Genomic DNA, 19,405 nt, shown 5'->3' on the forward strand with positions numbered 1-19,405 from the left:
TATATATTTTTTCGAAATTTCATGTAGCAAAACTATAACTAAAATTCTAACAATTATTACCAATGTTGGGTACATTAGAATTAACTAGAAGCCTTGAGGCTCAATGCAAATTACAATGTTGTATTGTATTCCACACTAGATAAGAGAAATTGTTACACAATGGTATTGCGTTCCAATCCTATAAAGGCGACTATTTTTAGTACTTTCTTTCATCCGAAAAAGTCGTTAATAGAGTAGTAATTCTTCAAGCGTGAGATTTCGAGCTCGTATCTATAAATAATTAGCGCCACTCACCTAGCCACTTCCATCGAGCTGCCCTTGCGATGCAAGGTGCGCCATGTATTGCTACAAAACCACAAAAAACGACAGTGTTGACAACATATCGAACAACTTAAAGAGGTTAAAGAAATGCAGTAATTCAAGTAAATCTCCAACACCCTGACCTCATAATTCAATTGTAATTCAATCAATTGATCGTAAGATGTGGAATGTAACAGACACCAAACACATTGCTTAGGAAAAAACTCGTTAAATTAGGAGAAAAAAACAAAATCTCCCCCAACAACACTTGGTTTTATCCAAATCTCAATAGATATTCTATATTGCTGCATTTCTTCACATGACATACAACAATCACAATTTTAACTTTGCATACGCTATGATTGTTTGGTAATCCGAATACATTGTTGTACAGCATACAAGCATGCCTAGATTCATAATATTCATGGTTTTTTTTAATCATATTCCCTCTCAACTAATGCTAATGCCAGGTTGAAATCGACACTATACAGATCCTTCGGAAGAAATGGCATACGAAAATAGAACAAATGCAAACTACTCATCACTTTTCATACTTCATTAATTGAAATCTGCTAGACTTGTCACAAAATAATTAAGAGCAAAGGCTATGAAAACAATATGAAACAGACTGACTGTAGCATGTAACCAGCTTACAGCATGATACGCATATGGAGATTTTCCTTGGCGTTCAAAATGCTTAGCCAAAATGCACCATTCAATCGGTCCCCACTCCTCTATTTCAAAGCAATTTCCGAGCGCAACTTTGTATAGCTGTCAGCGAATCAAAATTTCAAGAGAACATCAGCTTGAAAAAAGAAATTTGGAATTGCAGGACTATAATATAGAGCAAAAGCCCATTTAAAATTTTAGTGAAGCAAAGAGCACGGGAAATTCTAGATGAAAATAAGGAAAGAGCGCACAATTATGCTTTAGGAGAAAAGTACTGGCATCAGGTTGAAGACAATCAAAATTGATCAAGCAGGTTCAATCTAATTCATACATTAATTCAATATCTTCTGCCAAAATATCAACACCACATCACAAACTAAATAAAACTCAGTTAAACAAATCAAAAGAAACTCAAAGAGCTTAGATTTACGTACAACAAAATTTCTTATGAGTCTTACCAATTATCTATTTTTCTTATTTTTATTTGTCACCATGCATGTTGCCTGACCAAGTTTCTGCATAACCATGCACTGGTCTTACTTATGTACAAAAGATAGATGCCCATGATCATTTATTCAATCGAATCCTTCATTTTCATCTCCGCCTCCCCGGTTTTCGATACATACAAACATTCCAACAATTTAACACTCATCGGTCTCAAATTCTAATTTTATCTCCAGAGAACGATGAAATCTCCAATCCCAAGAAACGTATCACCGACTACATGCCACTAAAAATGGGTAAAAAAAACATGAAAAATTTATGGTTTATAATCCATAACACATCCGAATAATTTAACTAACTGACCTTAGTAGTGTCTACGAGAAGCTCAGTCCCAGCCGGATAAGATGCATAGAATTGGTCTGCTCTTGAGAATCCAGCTCTAGTCCTGATTATACCAAAAAAACAAAGAAAAAGATAAAACAATGATATCCCATCAAACTTTAACCAGAATTTCCGGAATAGAAACCAAAACCCAACCATAAAATAGATATTCAAATAAAAGCAGACAAACAAAGGATCCAACATATGCGATAAACTCACGTATTGTTAGTGTAGGCATAGCTGATGAGAGCAGTGAAGCCGAAAAACCCAGCGTAAGAAACCATTCGGCGGAACTTCTGAATTCTCACAATCTCATTCCAGCCTTCATAAAGCCGCCACATATTAAACTTTGGCATGTACATTCCTGAAAGCAACAATTTGGGTTTTTCAGGCAAATAATAGAACATGTGCTCTGCTTTCCCGTGACTAAATAAATGCATAAGCTACTCACGAATGATTACTTCGAGTTTCTTCCGCTTGGTTTTTAACCAAACTCGATTTAATTCATCGGTGTTAATATTCTTTGAACACGAGTTATTGCAGCTCATTGAAGAATATTTTGTTTGAAGCATCCCAAAGATGCCCAGCAAACGATCCTTCGATTGGTATCAGAGCGGGTTGTTCTAAGAAGAACATTTGAAGAAAACTGTATTTTAAAGTAGCTCTGACAACCAGGCATGGCTGGAATTTTTAAAGTTGTTTGGTCTTGGTCTGATCTACATATTTTATGTTTTACGCTTTTTCAAATTCAAACCGGTTCAACAGCAGATTTTGAAAAACTATAATGGCTGTCAAGCTTGTTTCGTACAACATAAAATAATACTTCCATGAATGTTTTTCAAGTGATCGTAAGTTATGGTTTTTCATTGCCTCGGTTTATTTTTGAGCTACCTTTCGAGCTTTTTGAGGTTATTTGCTTCGAAAATCTAGATCCTCACATCCTCCTTATTGGAAGTTTCATCCTCAAAACTTGAGTTTGCTTAATCTTTGAAGCTCTCATGTTAATTTTCCTGCTCAGCATGGTTTGACCATTGTACTTTTGCATACGGAATGATCAAGTGTCGTAGCACTTGTTCTTTGGTGTCCACTATACGGAGAGGGACATCTTCATATTTCAACTCATTCAGATTGTCGTTGAGTAGCAGTGGTGCTATCTCGAGAATATGACCCGAGTCGAGAATGTATCTTCTTAGCTGCAAAACGTGGAAGACGTGGATTCTTGACATGTCCCGCAGCAAGGCTAGTTGATAAGCTAGAGTTTCGACTCTTTCAAGAATTTCTAAGGGTCCGACGTACCTCGGGTTTAATTTTCCCGATTTGCTGAAGGGGACAACTTCTTTCATAGGTGAAACTTGAACGTAAGCTTTCTCGCCGATTTCAAACTCCAACGGTCTTCACTTTAAATCATCCCAGCTCTTTTGTCGATCTTGAGCTACCTTGAGTTTCCCTTATAATAGCTACTTTATCAATTGTCACTTGAACAAGCTCAGGTCCTGTGATAGCCTTTTCTCCGACTTCATCCCAATACAGTGGTGATCTACATTTCCGTCCATAGAGCGTTTCATAAGAGGCCATTTCTATGCTATTGTGGTAGTTGTTATTGTATACGAATTCTATTAGGGGTAGATGATCACTCCAGTTTCCTTTAAAATCTAGAGCACACGCCCTCAACATGTCATCTAGAGTTTGAATTGTCCTTTCAGTTTGACCATCTGTTTGAGGGAGATATGTCGTGCTGTGAGTGACTTTGGTTCTTATGGCTTCTTGAAAACTCTTCCAAAATGGGGATACAAATCTTGGGTCTCTGTCGGATAATATACTTACCGGAACCCCGTGTACTCTTACTATGTTGTTCATGTACAAGGTGACTAATTTATCTAGGTTGTAGTTCATTCGAACCGGTAAAAAATGTGCAGATTTGGTTAATTTGTCAATGATTGACCAAATCTCATCGTGACCTAGTCTTGATTTTGGTAATTCTTCCACGAAGTCCATGGAGATGTGTTCTCATTTCCACCTTGGTATTTATAACGGTTGCAGAAGTCCTCCAAGTCATTGATCTTCTGCTTTGACCTGTTGATAGGTTAGACACATGAAAACAAAGACAGCTACCATATTTCTTCATCCCATTCCACCAGTAATTCCTTTTCAAATCTCAGTACATCTTGGTGCTTTCGGTGTGGATTGAAAATTTTGACTTATGTGTCTTGGACATCACTTCTTCTCGAATTCCATCGATGTCGGGTACACACAAACGTTATTTCATCCATAGAACACACGTCTCATCAGTCTGAAATTCTTGGGTTTTTCCTTCTTGAATTTGTTCCTTAATCTTTGTGATGGAGGGATCTTGGTTTTGTTTCAACTTGATTGATTCTCAAAGGCATGATTGTGTTGAAAGAGCTGATAAACTTAATCTTCCTATGTCTCTTTGGCTTAAAGCATCTGCTGCCTTGTTTGCTTTACTCGAATGGTAGTTGATTGTTAAATCATAATCCTTCAAGAATTCAATCAACTACCTCTGCCTCATGTTTAATTCTTTTTAAGTGAATAAGTATTTGAGGCTTTGGTGATCGATGAATATCTCGCATTTTGTACCATATAGATAGTGTCTCCATATTTTTAGTGCAAATACAATTGCTACGAACTCAAGATAATGAGTTGGGTAATTTTGCTCACAAGGTTTTAATTGCCTTGATGCGTAGGCAATTACCTGACCTTTCTGCATGAACACATATCCCAATCCTCCCTTTGATGCATCACTATATATTGTAAAGTTCTTGCCATCATCGAGAAGTACTAGCACTGGTGTAGATGAGAGTTTCCTTTTAAGAATCTGAAAACTCTTCTCGTATTAGTGGGGATTTTTGAACTTAGCCCAACGAAAAACACGAGAAATTTTTTAGAAACTTGTCGGAATGGCAAATAAAGGTACCCTCTCATACAAACATGCCGAAATTGTCATATAATTGAAATAAGTAAAGAACAACTTGTAAATGTCATCGGATCAATAGATTAAAAGCAATACGTAATAAATATCAATCCTAATAAATAATCATCTACGTACTTCTTTAGTTCTACTTCACCTCGCACATCCTCGATATTGGCAGTCATTAGCTCGTAAAGAAAATGGTATGCATAATCGACGCACAAATAATCAAAAAAGTTATCCAAATCATCAATATATGAGCTAATAAATCGCGGAATAAAATAATTTCCAACATGAAAAACCACACAATTGAGTAAAAATAAGATAAACATCATCGCAAAGTCCTACATATATCTCTTTTTTTTTCTTATGAGCCAGCTCAAAAAGTTTTTCACGAATTCTCACCTTGTTCACCATGCTTATGTTACCTCCAAAATAATGATTGACAAAATCAGATCTCATTTCCAAATCGATATTCACTGATTGCCTAAAATATTTTAACCCCATCACAATGGAAAACTTTGAAGACGTGAAGGAACTGATACATTGTCTCCAAATTTGAAAGACACAGACTGGACATCAAACCTTTTGAGTACTACCTAAACCTTCAAATAACTGAAGCTAAGGTTTGACATCTAAACCATTCCAAAAAAGTGGAATTTTTGATCCACTGTAGTTGCCTTTCGCCAATTGTAGAAGAAATTTCTTCCATCGTACTACGAGAATCTATAGTGGCTCGTAGGGCCTACGAGTACTAACCTTGACTTCAACTCCTATCGTTTACATACCATTTCTGTTTTAAAAAACAACGGCCAGAAGTCACAAGAAAATGAAATACTAAAAAATAAATTTCCCAGTACCAAAATAAACCCAGATCATTTCTACAATTAATTGGAAACAAATATTCATATGCACTTATCCAGTGCCCAAAAACCACGATTCATAAGCAAGCGTAGTACTACAAAACAACATTTCGTAGTACAAAAAATACAATTGATATAACAATCTTCAAAGCGAAAGAATTGGTTAGTCCATCGCTAAATTCATATAATTAACCCCCAAAAAAAAAAGTTTGACGAAATCAACATCTATATATGCATTATCTAAAAGATAAACCTAATGCCAAAATTATCTATAGATGCATTATCCCAAAATTGTTTTTTAAAAAAGGACGTACTTGATTTTTACAGCGCAACCTTCGGCTGTAAAGGGAGAAATAACTTGCCGCTAGAGAAGATGAACTCTCGGTTGGAAATGAGAAATGACTCACCGGCCTTGTCTGGAAAGCAAAATAACTCCAAAATCTGTTAAACCTGTGGGACCTGAGCTACAAACTTTCTATTGTCTCTGGTGTAGGAGAATCGACGCCAGAAATGGAGAATCGACGCTAAAAGAGGAGAAATTGACGCACGGTCGTTGTTGAAGGTGGGGGAAAATGCTTAATTGAAGAGAAGCCGTTTAATTGCAATAGGTGCTAAAAAAAATGATAGCACAGAGGCTTTAATATTAAAGTATGACATAACTATTGGAAAATAATATTTAAAATGTGTGTATTGAATATTTGAATGTTGAATATTTGAATGTTGAAAATAAGAGTTGTAAATATTGAAAATTAGTGTGTGATGATGTAGGTAATGATGTATTTTATTTTTGGATTATTTGTAAAGATTTCCTATAAATAGATCTCTCATTTGTGAAGAAAATCACAATTGAACAGAGAGAAAAATATTATAAAGTGTGTAGTTTGGTAAATTTTGAGAGTTTGAGATTTTTACTTTTTACCATAAATTTTTACTTTTTCACAACACGTTATCAGCACGAAGCTCTAAAAGTCCTACATACTTTTCCAAGCTCCAAACAGAAGAAAAAGGTAACAAAAATAATTATATTTATTTTACTGTTGTTTATTTATTGTGTATTTATTTAATATACAATATAATGTTATTATTAGAAATAATAAAAATAAATTTTTCATAAACTTGTTATAAATCCTGGGAGGATGTTAAGACGACATCCCACACTCCCGGTAAGGGATACGACAAGTATAAAAGCCTATAAGGTTTTTAAACAAAATAAATTATGACATTCATTATAATATTATGATATGATATACATAATTATTTAAACATGTCTAATATTATATATATCATACTATTACCATAAAATTATACAAATACATACCTTTATTTTTTTTGTACCCCAACGGTCATAAATGGTAAAAAACGGCTAGTTTTTGCCCTATAAATATGATCTCACAAACACATTCCATCACTCCAACTTTCTCTTCTTCTCTAAAAATTATTCATCGTCAAATTTTTCGAAGAAAAAAGAAGATGGCTTTCTCAAGGATATTTTTAATTATTTTGGTTGTCATACTCACGAGTCTTGTATTTATCGGAGAATATCCTCCTCGTGCGTTTTCTTTATTTTTACAAATACTTGTACTTGTTGTTTATCCGTTACTTTGTATTCCAATAATTATTAACTAATAAAATGCATCGTAATTTTTTTTAGTACCACCATGTCAAATTTAACAAAGCTCGAATTTGTTGCGCTCGACATCACGGGAAAAAATTATATGCCATGGACTCTAGATGTAGAAATGCATCTTGAGTCATTGGGTCTAAGCGAGACCATTAAAGAAAATAGCATATGAACGTCACAAGAAAAGGCAAGAGCCATGATATTTTTGCGTCAACATCTCGACGATGGATTGAAATGTGAATATCTGACTGAAAAAAATCTCATGGCTTTGTGGAAGGGATTAAAAGAAAGATTCGAACATATAAGAGAAGTTATACTTCCGACCGCCCGGGATGAATGGAATACATTGAGATTCCAAGACTTTAAAAAAGTCAGTGATTACAATTCGGCGATGTATAGAATAATCTCGCAATTAAAATTTTGTGGACATGAGGTCATAGAATCTGAGATGCTTGAAAAAACATTTTCCATGTTTCATGCATCAAATATTACTCTACAGCAACAATATAGAGTACGTGGATTCACGAGATATTCTGAACTCATCGCCTGTCTTCTTGTGGCGGAAAAAAACAACGAGCTATTAATGAGAAATCATCAGTCCCGACCCACTGGATCAACAGCATTTCCAGAAGTAAATGCTGTAAGTAAAAATGAATTTAAACCTGGAAACCAAAATCAAATTCAAAGACAAGGTTTTGGTCGAGGTCGAGGTCGTGGACGTGGACGTGGAATTGGCCGTGGTCGTGGTCAAGGCCGTGGTTTTGAAAATAATCGAGATAGTTATTTTTATAACTCATCTCAAAAGAACGTCCCAAACCATCCACAGAAAAGGCATCATGAGAATACAAGTGTTAATGAGAAGCACTCAAAAAGATATGAAAGTTCTTGTTACAGATGTGGTACTCCAGGACATTGGTCCAAATTTTGTCGAGCCCCTGAGCACCTTTGTAAACTTTATAAAGAATCATTAAAGGGGAAAGAAAAGGAGACCAACTTCACTGAACGCAGTGACCGTTTGAGTGATTCAACTCATTTTGATGCTGGTGATTTTATGAATGATTTCTCTGGAAATGATCAATATGTTGGTGGGATAGAAATGAACAATATTGATGCTGCAGATTTTCTCAACGATTTCTCTGAAAATGAACAATATAATGGTAGAATATAAATGTACAATAATCTATTTTTCATGTATTCATAGAATAATGTTTTATTGTATAATTATGATTTGTGTTATATTTAAATATATATTGCAAGTAATTTATTTCATTGCATATTTTTTTGAAGTTCAAATATGGAAAATGCTATGAGCAAAGCTGAAGTTTGCATACCCGATAGTGGTACAACGCACACTATCCTCCGAGATAAAAGATATTTCTTGGAACTAAACCAACAAAAACAACGGTGAATACAATATCAGGTCCTGTAGACTTGATTAAAGGATGTGGTAAATCACAATTTTTGTTACCTAATGGTACAAAATTTTTTATCAATGATGCTTTATATTCACCACAATCGAAAAGAAATTTGTTGAGTTTTAATGATATATATTCCCATGGGTATGATACTCAAACAATGAATGAAGGGAATGAGAAATATATGTTTCTTATCACATATAAATCAGGAAAGAAATATGTGATTGAAAAACTACCAATGCTCCCTACTGGATTGCATTATACACATATAAGTCCCATTGAATCAAACATGGTAGTTGATAATTCTTCGATATTAACCAATTGACATGATCGATTGGGACATCCTGGTTCAACAATGATGCGAAGAATTATAGAAAATACACATGGTCATCCACTGAAAGACTAGAAGATCTTTCAGAATAATAAGTTTCAATGTAAAGCATGTTCTCTTGGAAAACTTATTATAAGACCATCACCAGTCAAAATCCAAACTGAATCACCAATGTTTCTTGAACGTATTCAGGGTGATATTTGTGGACCAATCCATCCACCATGTGGACCATTCAGATACTTTATGGTATTGATTGATGCCTCCAGCAGATGGTCACATGTATGTTTATTATCAACTCGAAATGTTGCATTTGCAAGATTACTTGCTCAAATAATAAAATTGAGGAATCAATTTCCCGATTATACAATCAAAAAAATTAGACTTGATAATGCTGGTGAATTTACTTCCCAAACTTTCAATGATTATTGTATGTCTATGGGAATCATTGTTGAGCATCCTGTTGCTCATGTACATACATAGAATGGATTGGCTGAATCATTGATTAAACGTCTGCAAATGATTGCTAGACCAATGATTATGAAAACAAAGCTCCCTATTTCTATATGGGGACATGCAATTTTACACGCTGCTTCATTAATTCGCATCAGACCAAGTGCATATCATAAATACTCCCCATTGCAGCTTGTATTTGGTAAAGAACCAGACATTTCTCATCTGAGAATTTTTGGATGTATGGTGTATGTGCCTATTGCACCACCGCAACGAAAGAAAATGGGACCTCAAAGAAACAAATGGAAGATACTCATGATGTCATTAAACGCCTGAAGCGTGGAAGGCCAGTCAGTTCCAAGGATAAAAATCCTCGAAAAAGAAAATTCACAGAGAAACACGATGATCACAAAATAAAGAATGACGTTTCTGAAGAAACACATGATGATCACAAAATAGAGAATGGTGTTCCTGAAGAAACACATGATGATGAAAATGTTCTTTCAGAACCACAAACTGACGAGAGTCATGAAATCTCTATCAATTATATTAATACTGGAAAAATATGGAACCGAAAAGATATAGATGAAATTGATGATATATTTTCTTATAATGTGGCAATCGACATCATAAATGATAACGAAGATCATGAACCAAAATCTTTTGGTGAATGTAAAAATCGGCAGGATTGGATAAAATGGAAAGATGCCATCCAGGTTGAATTAAATTCGCTAAATAAACGTAATGTTTTTGGACCTATAGTCCTTACACCTGAAGGTGTAAAACCTGTTGGATACAAATGGGTTTTTATTCGAAAGCGAAATGAGAAAAATGAAATAGTAAGATATAAAGCTCGACTTGTTGCACAAGGTTTTTCTCAAAGACCTGGAATTGATTATGAAGAAACGTATTCTCCTGTGATGGATGCAATTACGTTTCGGTATTTGATTAGCTTGGCGGTATCTGAAAATTTAGAAATGCGTCTTATGGATGTTGTTACAGCTTACTTATATGGATCACTTGATAGTAATATATATATGAAAATCCCTGAAGGATTTAAGATGCATGAAGCACAAAGTTCAAAACCCAGGGAATGTTATTCTGTGAAATTACAAAGATCATTATATGGGTTAAAGCAATCAGGTCGAATGTGGTATAATCGACTAAGTGATCACTTGATGAAAAAGGGATATGTAAATAATTCAATATGCCCTTGTGTTTTCATTAAGAAAATAACATCCGGATGCGTAATTATTGCTGTATATGTTGATGATTTAAACATCATTGGAACGAATAAAGAAATTCAAGAAGTTGTGTCATACTTGAAGGAAGAATTTGAAATGAAGGATCTTGGAAAAACCAAGTATTGTCTGGGTTTATAAATTGAACAAAAAGAATGTGGAATGTTTGTTCACCAGACAAATTATACAGAAAAGATCCTTAAACGTTTTAATATGGATAAAGCAAATCCTTTAAGTACTCCAATGGTTGTTAGATCATTAAACATAGAAAAGGATCCATTCCGTCCATGTGAAGATGATGAAGATATTCTTGGTCCAGAAGTACCATATCTAAGTGCCATCGGTGCCCTTATGTACCTTACAAATTGTACAAGGCCTGATATATCTTTTGCCGTGAATCTGTTGACAAGATTTAGCACATATCCAACAAAGAGACACTGGAACGGAATTAAACATATATTCCGTTATCTACGAGGAACGACAGACTTGGGACTTTTGTATTCAAAAGTTGTATTCAAAAGATGCTAATCCAAGTATAATTGGTTATGCTGATGCTGGATACTTATCTTATCCACACAAGGCACGTTCCCAAACTGGATATGTATTTACTCGTGGAGGCACTGCAATATCTTGGCGTTCTCAGAAACAAACGCTCGTAACAACTTCATCAAATCATGCCGAGATTATTGCACTACATGAAGCAAGTCGTGAATGTGTGTGGTTAAAATCAATGACCCAACATATCCAAATTTCATGCGGATTATCATCTGATGAGAAGCCTGTGATACTATATGAAGATAATGATGCATGTGTTGCTCAAATGAAAGAAAGATACATAAAAAGCGACAGAACTAAACATATTCCTCCTAAGTTCTTCGCATTCACCAAAGAGCTTGAGAAGAATAGATGTATTGATGTTCGTCACATTCAATCAAGTGAAAACTCATCAGATCTCTTCACAAAGGCACTTCCTACGTCAATATTCAGAAAGCACATATATAATATTGGGATGCGCAATCTACGAAATTTGTGAAGAATTGTTCATGTCAACATCAGGGAGAGTTTACGTGACTGCACTCTTTTTCCCTTACTATGGTTTTTATCCCAATGGGTTTTTCCAAGTAAGGTTTTTAACGAGGCAGTACAAAAACACGTAATGAAGACATCATCGTATCATGATCATCATCACAAGGGGGAGTATTGGAAAATAATATTTAAAATGTGTGTATTGAATATTTGAATGTTGAAAATAAGAGTTGTAAATATTGAAAATTAGTGTGTGATGATGTAGGTAATGATGTATTTTATTTTTGGATTATTTTTAAAGATTTCCTATAAATAGATCTCTCATTTGTGAAGAAAATCACAATTGAGTAGAGAGAAAAATATTATAAAGTGTGTAGTTTGGTAAATTTTGAGAGTTTGAGATTTTTACTTTTTACCATAAATTTTTACTTTTTCACAACAATAACTAATTTGTAGAGTAAATTGAAAATATGCCTTTAATATAATAATTTACATATACAAGGCCCGTACAACTGGTTATTTGGTATCGAGAATTAGGGGTGAGCGTTTATTTTCGGGTATCGGGTACTCGATTGGATCTAATCGGGTAAAATCATATCGGGTCGGGTATTTTTTAAAAAATTCGTGTCAGTCGAGTACCCGATGTTATCGGATTTGGGTATTTTACTGATACCCGACAATTTATCCATCTATTTTTTAATTGAATAGACAGATAGACCTATCATGTATTTTTTTGTGGCTAGTCATAACCCGATATAATGACAAATTACTAATCGTAAAATCATATAATGACATGATTTTTTGTAAAATGTGAAAAATATTTATGTTTTTTAATTTATGAAATACATGTATTTTTTAATTGAATAAACAGATAGATCCATCATGTTTTTTTTTGCTAGTCATAACCCGATATAATGACAAATGACTAATCTTAAAATCATATGATGACATGATTTTTTGTAAAATGTGAAAAATACATGTGTTTTTTAATTTTACTAGCCATAATATGATATAATGACTAGCCATAATTCGATATAATGACATGATTTTTTGTGAAATATGAAAAATACATATATTTTTTCAAAAAAAATAATTTTTTTTTTAAAATAATGTTTTTTTAAGGGTTCTCGGCCGAAAATACCCGACAATTTTGGATACCCAACATGATCGGGTTAATATCGGATAGTAACCGAACATAACCCGACCCGCACCCACCCTACGACGAGAATGACAGCACAATTAGAAAAGTAAATAGAAACCTGCAAAACACATCGCAGTTGCATCTTGAGATAACCAGGTATTCACTTTATCTTGTGCGTAATTTTCATTTCTTAATTGCATATGAATTGGAATTCTTCGGAATGAAGTGCTAAATAGTTGCTTTTGCGTAAAAATAAAACTAAGCTTTTCTTGTTTCAGTAATTTACACAATTTTTTAACTCCAGTCGTACATGAAGTTGGTTTGAATGAAATTGAAACACGAGGGAGTATGAAAACTTAATCTTGGTCAATAATTTGTTTGATTCTTGCCTGCTTTTATTTCTTCTCCTTTTGTAAGAATTTGTGTACTTAAGGATGGGCAAAGCAAATTCGGATGTTAGAGCATTGAACTTGGATGTTAGAGTATGGTCTTGCCATTATTCTTGGTGCATTTGGATTTTGGAATTAAGAAATTCATTTCATGTTTTTGGGATGCCGAGTTGAACGTGTTTTTTCCTAATTAATTGGCTGAGGGTATCCCAAGTATTCACACTTTTTGACTTCTCGCGGCTCTCGCCCGTTCCCTCAGGTAAAATTTTTGGGTCTGCCCTGATTGAAGACATACTTTAACGTGGTTGGGGAATGGCCCGCAGATAGAAATGAGCCTGGCCGTTTTTTTACATCATGCGCAGCTAATAAGTTATAAGTAATTCATTAAAGATTCTTGAGCTTAGTTTGTCAAAAACAAAGTGATTATGAAATAATATTGGAAATTTCTTGAGCTTTGGTTGGATTTATTTTGATATCTTACTGTTTAGAGATCGTATCTGTCTGGCATGTACAATTCTTTGGTTTGTTTCTGATTTTTAAAAGGTCGAAACTTAAACCAGATGTTTATACTCGCGTGAAATCATCAACTGCGTGCTTTGCTGCAATGTGGTAAATATATCTTCAAGAGGAGCACTTTAATTTTTTATTGGTTTTAAGGTTCATAATTGAACTACTTTAATTGATTCGAATGAGCCATTTGAAATAAGGGTATTGTTTGTGCCTCTTGATGGTTGCTATCAATTGAAATATCCTTCCATGACTCTGTATCTGTAGCCACTGATTGTTATTGAGATGGAAACTAACTTTCGCACCATGACCTCGGACATCCTTCATACGCAGTCACTTCCACAATCTGGGGGTTACACCTGAGATTCTCGGGAAAGGGTAATTAGACAAGGAAAGGCCAGGGAGGCGACTCAGTGGAATTTAGGGGAACAAGACTTGAACTTTTTTTAAAAATTAAATAGACGTGAAGATTCAATTTTTTGGTTTAAGGGGGGGCAAGCAGGTTCTTCCTGCCCCGGTCCGACAAGCGCTTCCATATACCCTTTTTTATATGTTGCTTCTTCCCTATAAGTGAGGATGTACTATTGGAAGGCTGAATAGATTATCACTGAAAGTATAAGCAGCTATTTGTCCATATTAGATTTATGTTATGATTCCTCAATTAATATTTGAAAATTATGTTATGTAAGAATGGTTTGATGTATGTCATAACTTGTTTAATATAGTCTATACGTGTAGTATTTTGGCTAGAAAAATAGTGTAAGTTTAACCATATAACTTAATCCATGAAAGCCTTGTCTTTGTCAACTAAATTTTCATTTTATATAATCAGTGGACATCTGTATATGACTTACAATGAAAGGAACAAAGCATCTTTGATGCTATACTTCTTTGGATTGCATATTATTGAAATATTCTACTTATAGTAGTTGTTAAAAAGGCCACAGGAACTGTGCCTATGCTCTGGGCTCGAAGGTTAACGAGCCTCAGCCCTTGCACCTTGAGCCAAGCAAAGTCTCACTTCTTCTATGAAGCGTGTGCCTTAACCTTGAAACTCCAACTTTGGTTTTATACAAAGTTCTTAAATATAGAGATAAAAAATTCGTGGTGAAATCCAAGATAATAGTTATTCGTTCTTTTGCTAATAATTTGATGAGTATTTGATATTGTTCAATACTTTGTAAGGTATTTGGTTACATGTAGGAAATTTTTTAAATCTATTTGAATTCTACCACATGACACCCTTGAGATGCCTCGATTCATTTAGCTGCGTGGCTCAACATGGGTTTTGTCTCTGAGCTTTACGATACCTTGGTGTCTTAATGTACTTTGGGCTTCTGTTAACTATTATGGTTCTATTATTTTAATTGCACTGCTTGTATGCCAGAATTTACTTTTTATTTATTCTCGTTGTACAGATTCTTTGGTCCATCTATAATAATATTGATGTCCCGTCAACGCAATGCCCTTGTGGCAGTTGGCTTATTAGCTTTTGCTTCAGCTGGCTTGGCATTCCCTTTCTACATGGCGTAGGTGACTTATCGTCGATTTTGCGGCTTGCTTATCAGCGACTAATGACTGTTACTATGACTATGATTGCCTACTTTTGTACAGGTCGAGGTCATCAAGAACTCCTGTGAGAGATTCGTCAAAGCCACTGCCACCTCAGGCGACTTTTCGAGGGCCTTACATTAACACCGGATCACGAGATATAGGTCCCGATCAACAAATTTCCCCAAAAAAATAGTAAATTGTTCATCTAGAAGTGGAAAAATTCAGATTATTTTGTGTTTTTATGAAACATGAAATATTTCAACCGGTGAAAAGGGGGGGCAAAACCATGCAATGAGACCGAACCGAATCTTTTGCTTAGCATTTCTTTACATAGTTTGTTTGTAAGTCACTGCTTTTGTTCGTTGCTTGCTGTAGAATGTTTAATTAGTAAGTACTAAGTTATGAATGTGGGATATTTTGCTTCGTTAAATTATTCTGATTGAACCTTTTAGGTCTAATTTTTATTATTAACTAGCCACCAAGGCACACATTTTGTGCATAACGAATACGCGAGGTAAACGTGTTGCTTGTGTAAAGATGAACTCGCAGTAAAAACTTGATAGAAAATTTCCCCTTGTAAAAGTTGGAAAACAAAAGAATCAAAACTTGTGGATGGCTAAAATAAGTGTAGCCTGAAATTACTAAATTCAACTAAACCCCTTTCCAATTTCCATCCACTAAAATGACTCCCAATTTGACAGCTTACAATAGAAAACCTGAGTGCAATATACTGTTGCTCCACGCCTCTTATTGTTGGCGTACCCTTTTTCGCGCTTAAGAAGTAGTAAAAGTTTTAAATTTTTTTAACGTTCAAAACGTTTTTGAGCGTCGTATAATTTTTTTATAAATTCATAGGGTGTTTAATTTAATTTACTTCTGCGTATTTAACGCCGGCTCCAACTATCCCGGTATTTAGGTGGTAATAATTCGTCTTATAAAACTCTACAAACTTTCAACTAGAATAAACTACTTCTTCAATTCTCTGAATTGGGTCCACGATTAAAGTCGATGTTTCTTTTCTAATTTGCACTAGAAAACTAGAAAAGATTTGACGTTGAGATGAGTGGCGGGAAAGCGGCGGCGATACAACGAAAACGTTGAGAAGTCTCGGCCGTGGGAATTGTTTTCTAAAGTGGCCAATGGATGACATTGATGGAGAAGAGAGATGATTTTTGTTGTCAAATTTTGGTGGAAAAACTTATGTGTAAAAGTTATTTCCATATGAAAAAAGTAAAAATTTATGGTAAAAAGTAAAAATCTCAAACTCTCAAAATTTACCAAACTACACACTTTATAAAATTTTTCTCTCTAATCAATTGTGATTTTCTTCACAAATGAGTGATCTATTTATAGAATTTCTTTACAAATAATCCAAAAATAAATTCGTCATTACATACATCATCACACACTAATTTTCAATACTTACAACTCTTATTTTCAACATTCAAATATTCAATACACATATTTTAAATATTAATTTTCAACACTTCCCCTTGTGATTATGATCATAATGATTGTCTTCATTACGTGTTTTTATACTGCCTCGTTAAAAACCTTACTAGGAAAAACCCATTAGGATAAAAACCATAGTAAGGAAAAAAGAGTGCAGTCACGTAAACTCCCCCTCGTGTTAACACGAACAATTCTTCATAAATTTCGTAGATTGCGCATCCCAATATTATATATGTGCTTTCTGAATATCGTTGTAGGAAGTGCCTTTATGAAGAGATCTGATGAGTTTTCACTTGATTGAATGTGACGAACATCAACATATTTATTCTTCTCAAGCTCCTTGGTGAATGCGAAGAATTTAGGAGGAATATGTTTAGTTCTGTCGCTTTTTATGTATCCTTCTTTCATTTGAGCAACACATGCAGCATTATCTTCATATAGTATCAAAGGCTTCTCGTCGAATGATAATCCGCATGAGATTTGGATATGTTGGGTCATTGGTTTTAACCACACACATTCACGGCTTGCTTCATTTAGGACAATAATCTCAGCATGATTTGATGAAGTTGTTATGTGTGTTTGTTTCTGTGAACGCCAAGAAATTGCAGTGCCTCCACAAGTAAATACATATCCAGTTTGAGAACGTGCCTTGTGTGGATCAGATAAATATTCAGCATAGGCATAACCAATTATACTTGGATTAGCATCTTTTAAATAAAAAAGTCCCAAGTTTGTTATTCCTCGTAGATAACGAAATATATGTTTAATTCCGTTCCAGTGTCTCTTTGTTGCATATGTGCTAAATATTACCAATAAATTTACGACAAAAGATATATCAGGCCTTGTACAATTTGTAAGATACATAAAGGCACCGATAGCACTTAGATATGGTACTTCTGGACCAAGAATATCTTCATGATCTTCACATGGACAGAATAGATCTTTTTCTATGTTTAATGATCTAACAACCATTGGAGTACTTAAAGGATTTGATTTATCCATATTAAAATGTTTAAAGATCTTTTCTGTATAATTTGTCTGGTAAACAAATATTCCACATTCTTTTTTTTCAATTTCTAAACCCAGACAATACTTGGTTTTTCCAAGATCCTTCATTTCAAATTCTTCCTTCAAGTATGACACAACTTCTTGAATTTCCTTATTTGTTCCAATAATGTTTAAATCATCAACATATACAGCAATAATTATGCATCTTGATGTTGTTTTCTTAATGAAAACACAAGAGTATATTGAATTATTTACATGTCTCTTTTTCATCAAGTGATCACTTAGCCGATTATACCACATTCGGCCGGATTGCTTTAACCCATAAAATGATCTTTGTAATTTCACATAATAACATTCTCTGGGTTTTGAACTTTGTGCTTCAGGCATCTTAAATCCTTCAAGGATTTTCATATATATATATATATATTACTATCAAGTGATCCATATTATTAACTTGTAACAACATCTATAAGACGCATTTCTAAATTTTCAGATACCGTCAAGCTAATAATATACCGAAACATAATTGTATCCATCACCGGAGAATACGTTTCTTCATAATCAATTCCAGGCCTTTGAGAAAAACCTTGTGCAACAAGTCGAGCTTTATATCTTACTATTTCATTTTTCTCATTTCGCTTTCGAATAAAAACCTATTTGTATCCAACAAGTTTTACATCTTCAGGTGTAAGGACTATAGGTCCAAAAACATTACGTTTATTTAGCGAATCCAATTCAACCGGGATGACATCTTTCTATTTTATCCAATCCTGCCGATTTTTACATTCACCAAAAGATTTTGGTTCATGATCTTCATTATCATTTATGATGTCGATTGCCACATTATAAGAAAATATATCATCAATTTCTTCTATATCTTTTTGATTCCATATTTTTCCAGTATTAATATAATTGATAGAGATTTCACGATTCTCGTCAGTTTGTGGTTCTGACTGAACATTTTCATCATCATGTGTTTCTTCAGGAACATCATTCTCTATTTTGTGATCATCATGTGTTTCTTCAGGAACATCATTTTCTATTTGGTGATCATCGTGTTTTTCTATGAATTTTCTTTTTCGAGGATTTTTATCCTTGGAACCGACTGGCCTTCCACGCTTCAGGCGTTTTATGACATCATGAGTTTTTTCAATTTGTTTATTTGGAATTTCAATTCGAACAGAAGCATTTAAATCATGTATATATGATTTAGTTACCCCTTTTGCATCTGTAAATGCATCTGATATTTGATTTGCTATTCTTTGCAAGTGCACAATTTGTTGTACATCCTTTTCATATTGTTTTGTTCTTGGATCCAGATGTAACAATGATGATACATACCATGTAATTTTTTTCGTTATGTTTCTTTTCTCCCCTTAACATTCGGAAGATTTCTTCATTAAAATGACAATCAGCAAAACGTGCCGTAAACACGTCGCCTGTCTGAGATTCAAGATATCGAATGATTGATGGACTATCATAACCGATAAAAATTCCAATCTTTCTTTGAGGTCTCATTTTCTTTCGTTGAGATGGTGCAATAGGCACATACACCATACATACAAAAATTCTCAGATGAGAAATGTCTGGTTCTTTACCAAATGCAAGCTGCAATGGGGAGTATTTATGATATGCACTTGGTATGATGCGAATTAATGCAGCGGCATATAAAATTGAATGTCCC

General features: G+C 34.3%; 2 protein-coding genes across 2 annotated transcripts; one reads left to right on the forward strand and one right to left on the reverse strand.

Moving 5' to 3' along the window:
• Positions 1 to 266: 266 nt before the first annotated feature.
• LOC142531847 (uncharacterized) lies at positions 267 to 6,176 on the reverse strand. Its single transcript, XM_075638113.1, has 5 exons — positions 5,901 to 6,176; positions 2,014 to 2,158; positions 1,777 to 1,858; positions 955 to 1,071; positions 267 to 345 (listed from the first exon to the last, which is right to left on the reverse strand). Exons 2-5 carry the CDS (start codon positions 2,154 to 2,156, stop codon positions 295 to 297), a joined length of 393 nt encoding a protein of 130 aa, XP_075494228.1. The 5' UTR covers positions 2,157 to 2,158; positions 5,901 to 6,176; the 3' UTR covers positions 267 to 294.
• A 6,014-nt stretch (positions 6,177 to 12,190) lies between these two features.
• Positions 12,191 to 15,725, forward strand: LOC142531852 (uncharacterized). The gene is made up of 4 exons (XM_075638117.1): positions 12,191 to 12,209; positions 12,905 to 12,967; positions 15,126 to 15,236; positions 15,322 to 15,725. Exons 3-4 carry the CDS (start codon positions 15,154 to 15,156, stop codon positions 15,452 to 15,454), a joined length of 216 nt encoding a protein of 71 aa, XP_075494232.1. The 5' UTR covers positions 12,191 to 12,209; positions 12,905 to 12,967; positions 15,126 to 15,153; the 3' UTR covers positions 15,455 to 15,725.
• The last annotated feature ends 3,680 nt before the right edge of the window (positions 15,726 to 19,405 follow it).

The sequence above is a fragment of the Primulina tabacum genome, chromosome 17 (genome assembly GCF_025594145.1).
Source record: "Primulina tabacum isolate GXHZ01 chromosome 17, ASM2559414v2, whole genome shotgun sequence".
Lineage (NCBI taxonomy): Eukaryota > Viridiplantae > Streptophyta > Magnoliopsida > Lamiales > Gesneriaceae > Primulina > Primulina tabacum.

Coding starts and splice junctions, on each gene's coding strand:
- LOC142531852 (XM_075638117.1), top strand. CDS start 15,154: ATGTCCCGTCAACGCAATGCCCTTGTGGCAGTTGGCTTATTAGCTTTT. Junction 15,237..15,321: donor GCATTCCCTTTCTACATGGC/GTAGGTGACTTA, acceptor ACTTTTGTACAG/GTCGAGGTCATCAAGAACTC.
- LOC142531847 (XM_075638113.1), bottom strand. CDS start 2,156: ATGTACATGCCAAAGTTTAATATGTGGCGGCTTTATGAAGGCTGGAAT. Junction 1,859..2,013: donor TATGCCTACACTAACAATAC/GTGAGTTTATCG, acceptor TGGTATAATCAG/GACTAGAGCTGGATTCTCAA. Junction 1,072..1,776: donor TTCTCGTAGACACTACTAAG/GTCAGTTAGTTA, acceptor ATTCGCTGACAG/CTATACAAAGTTGCGCTCGG.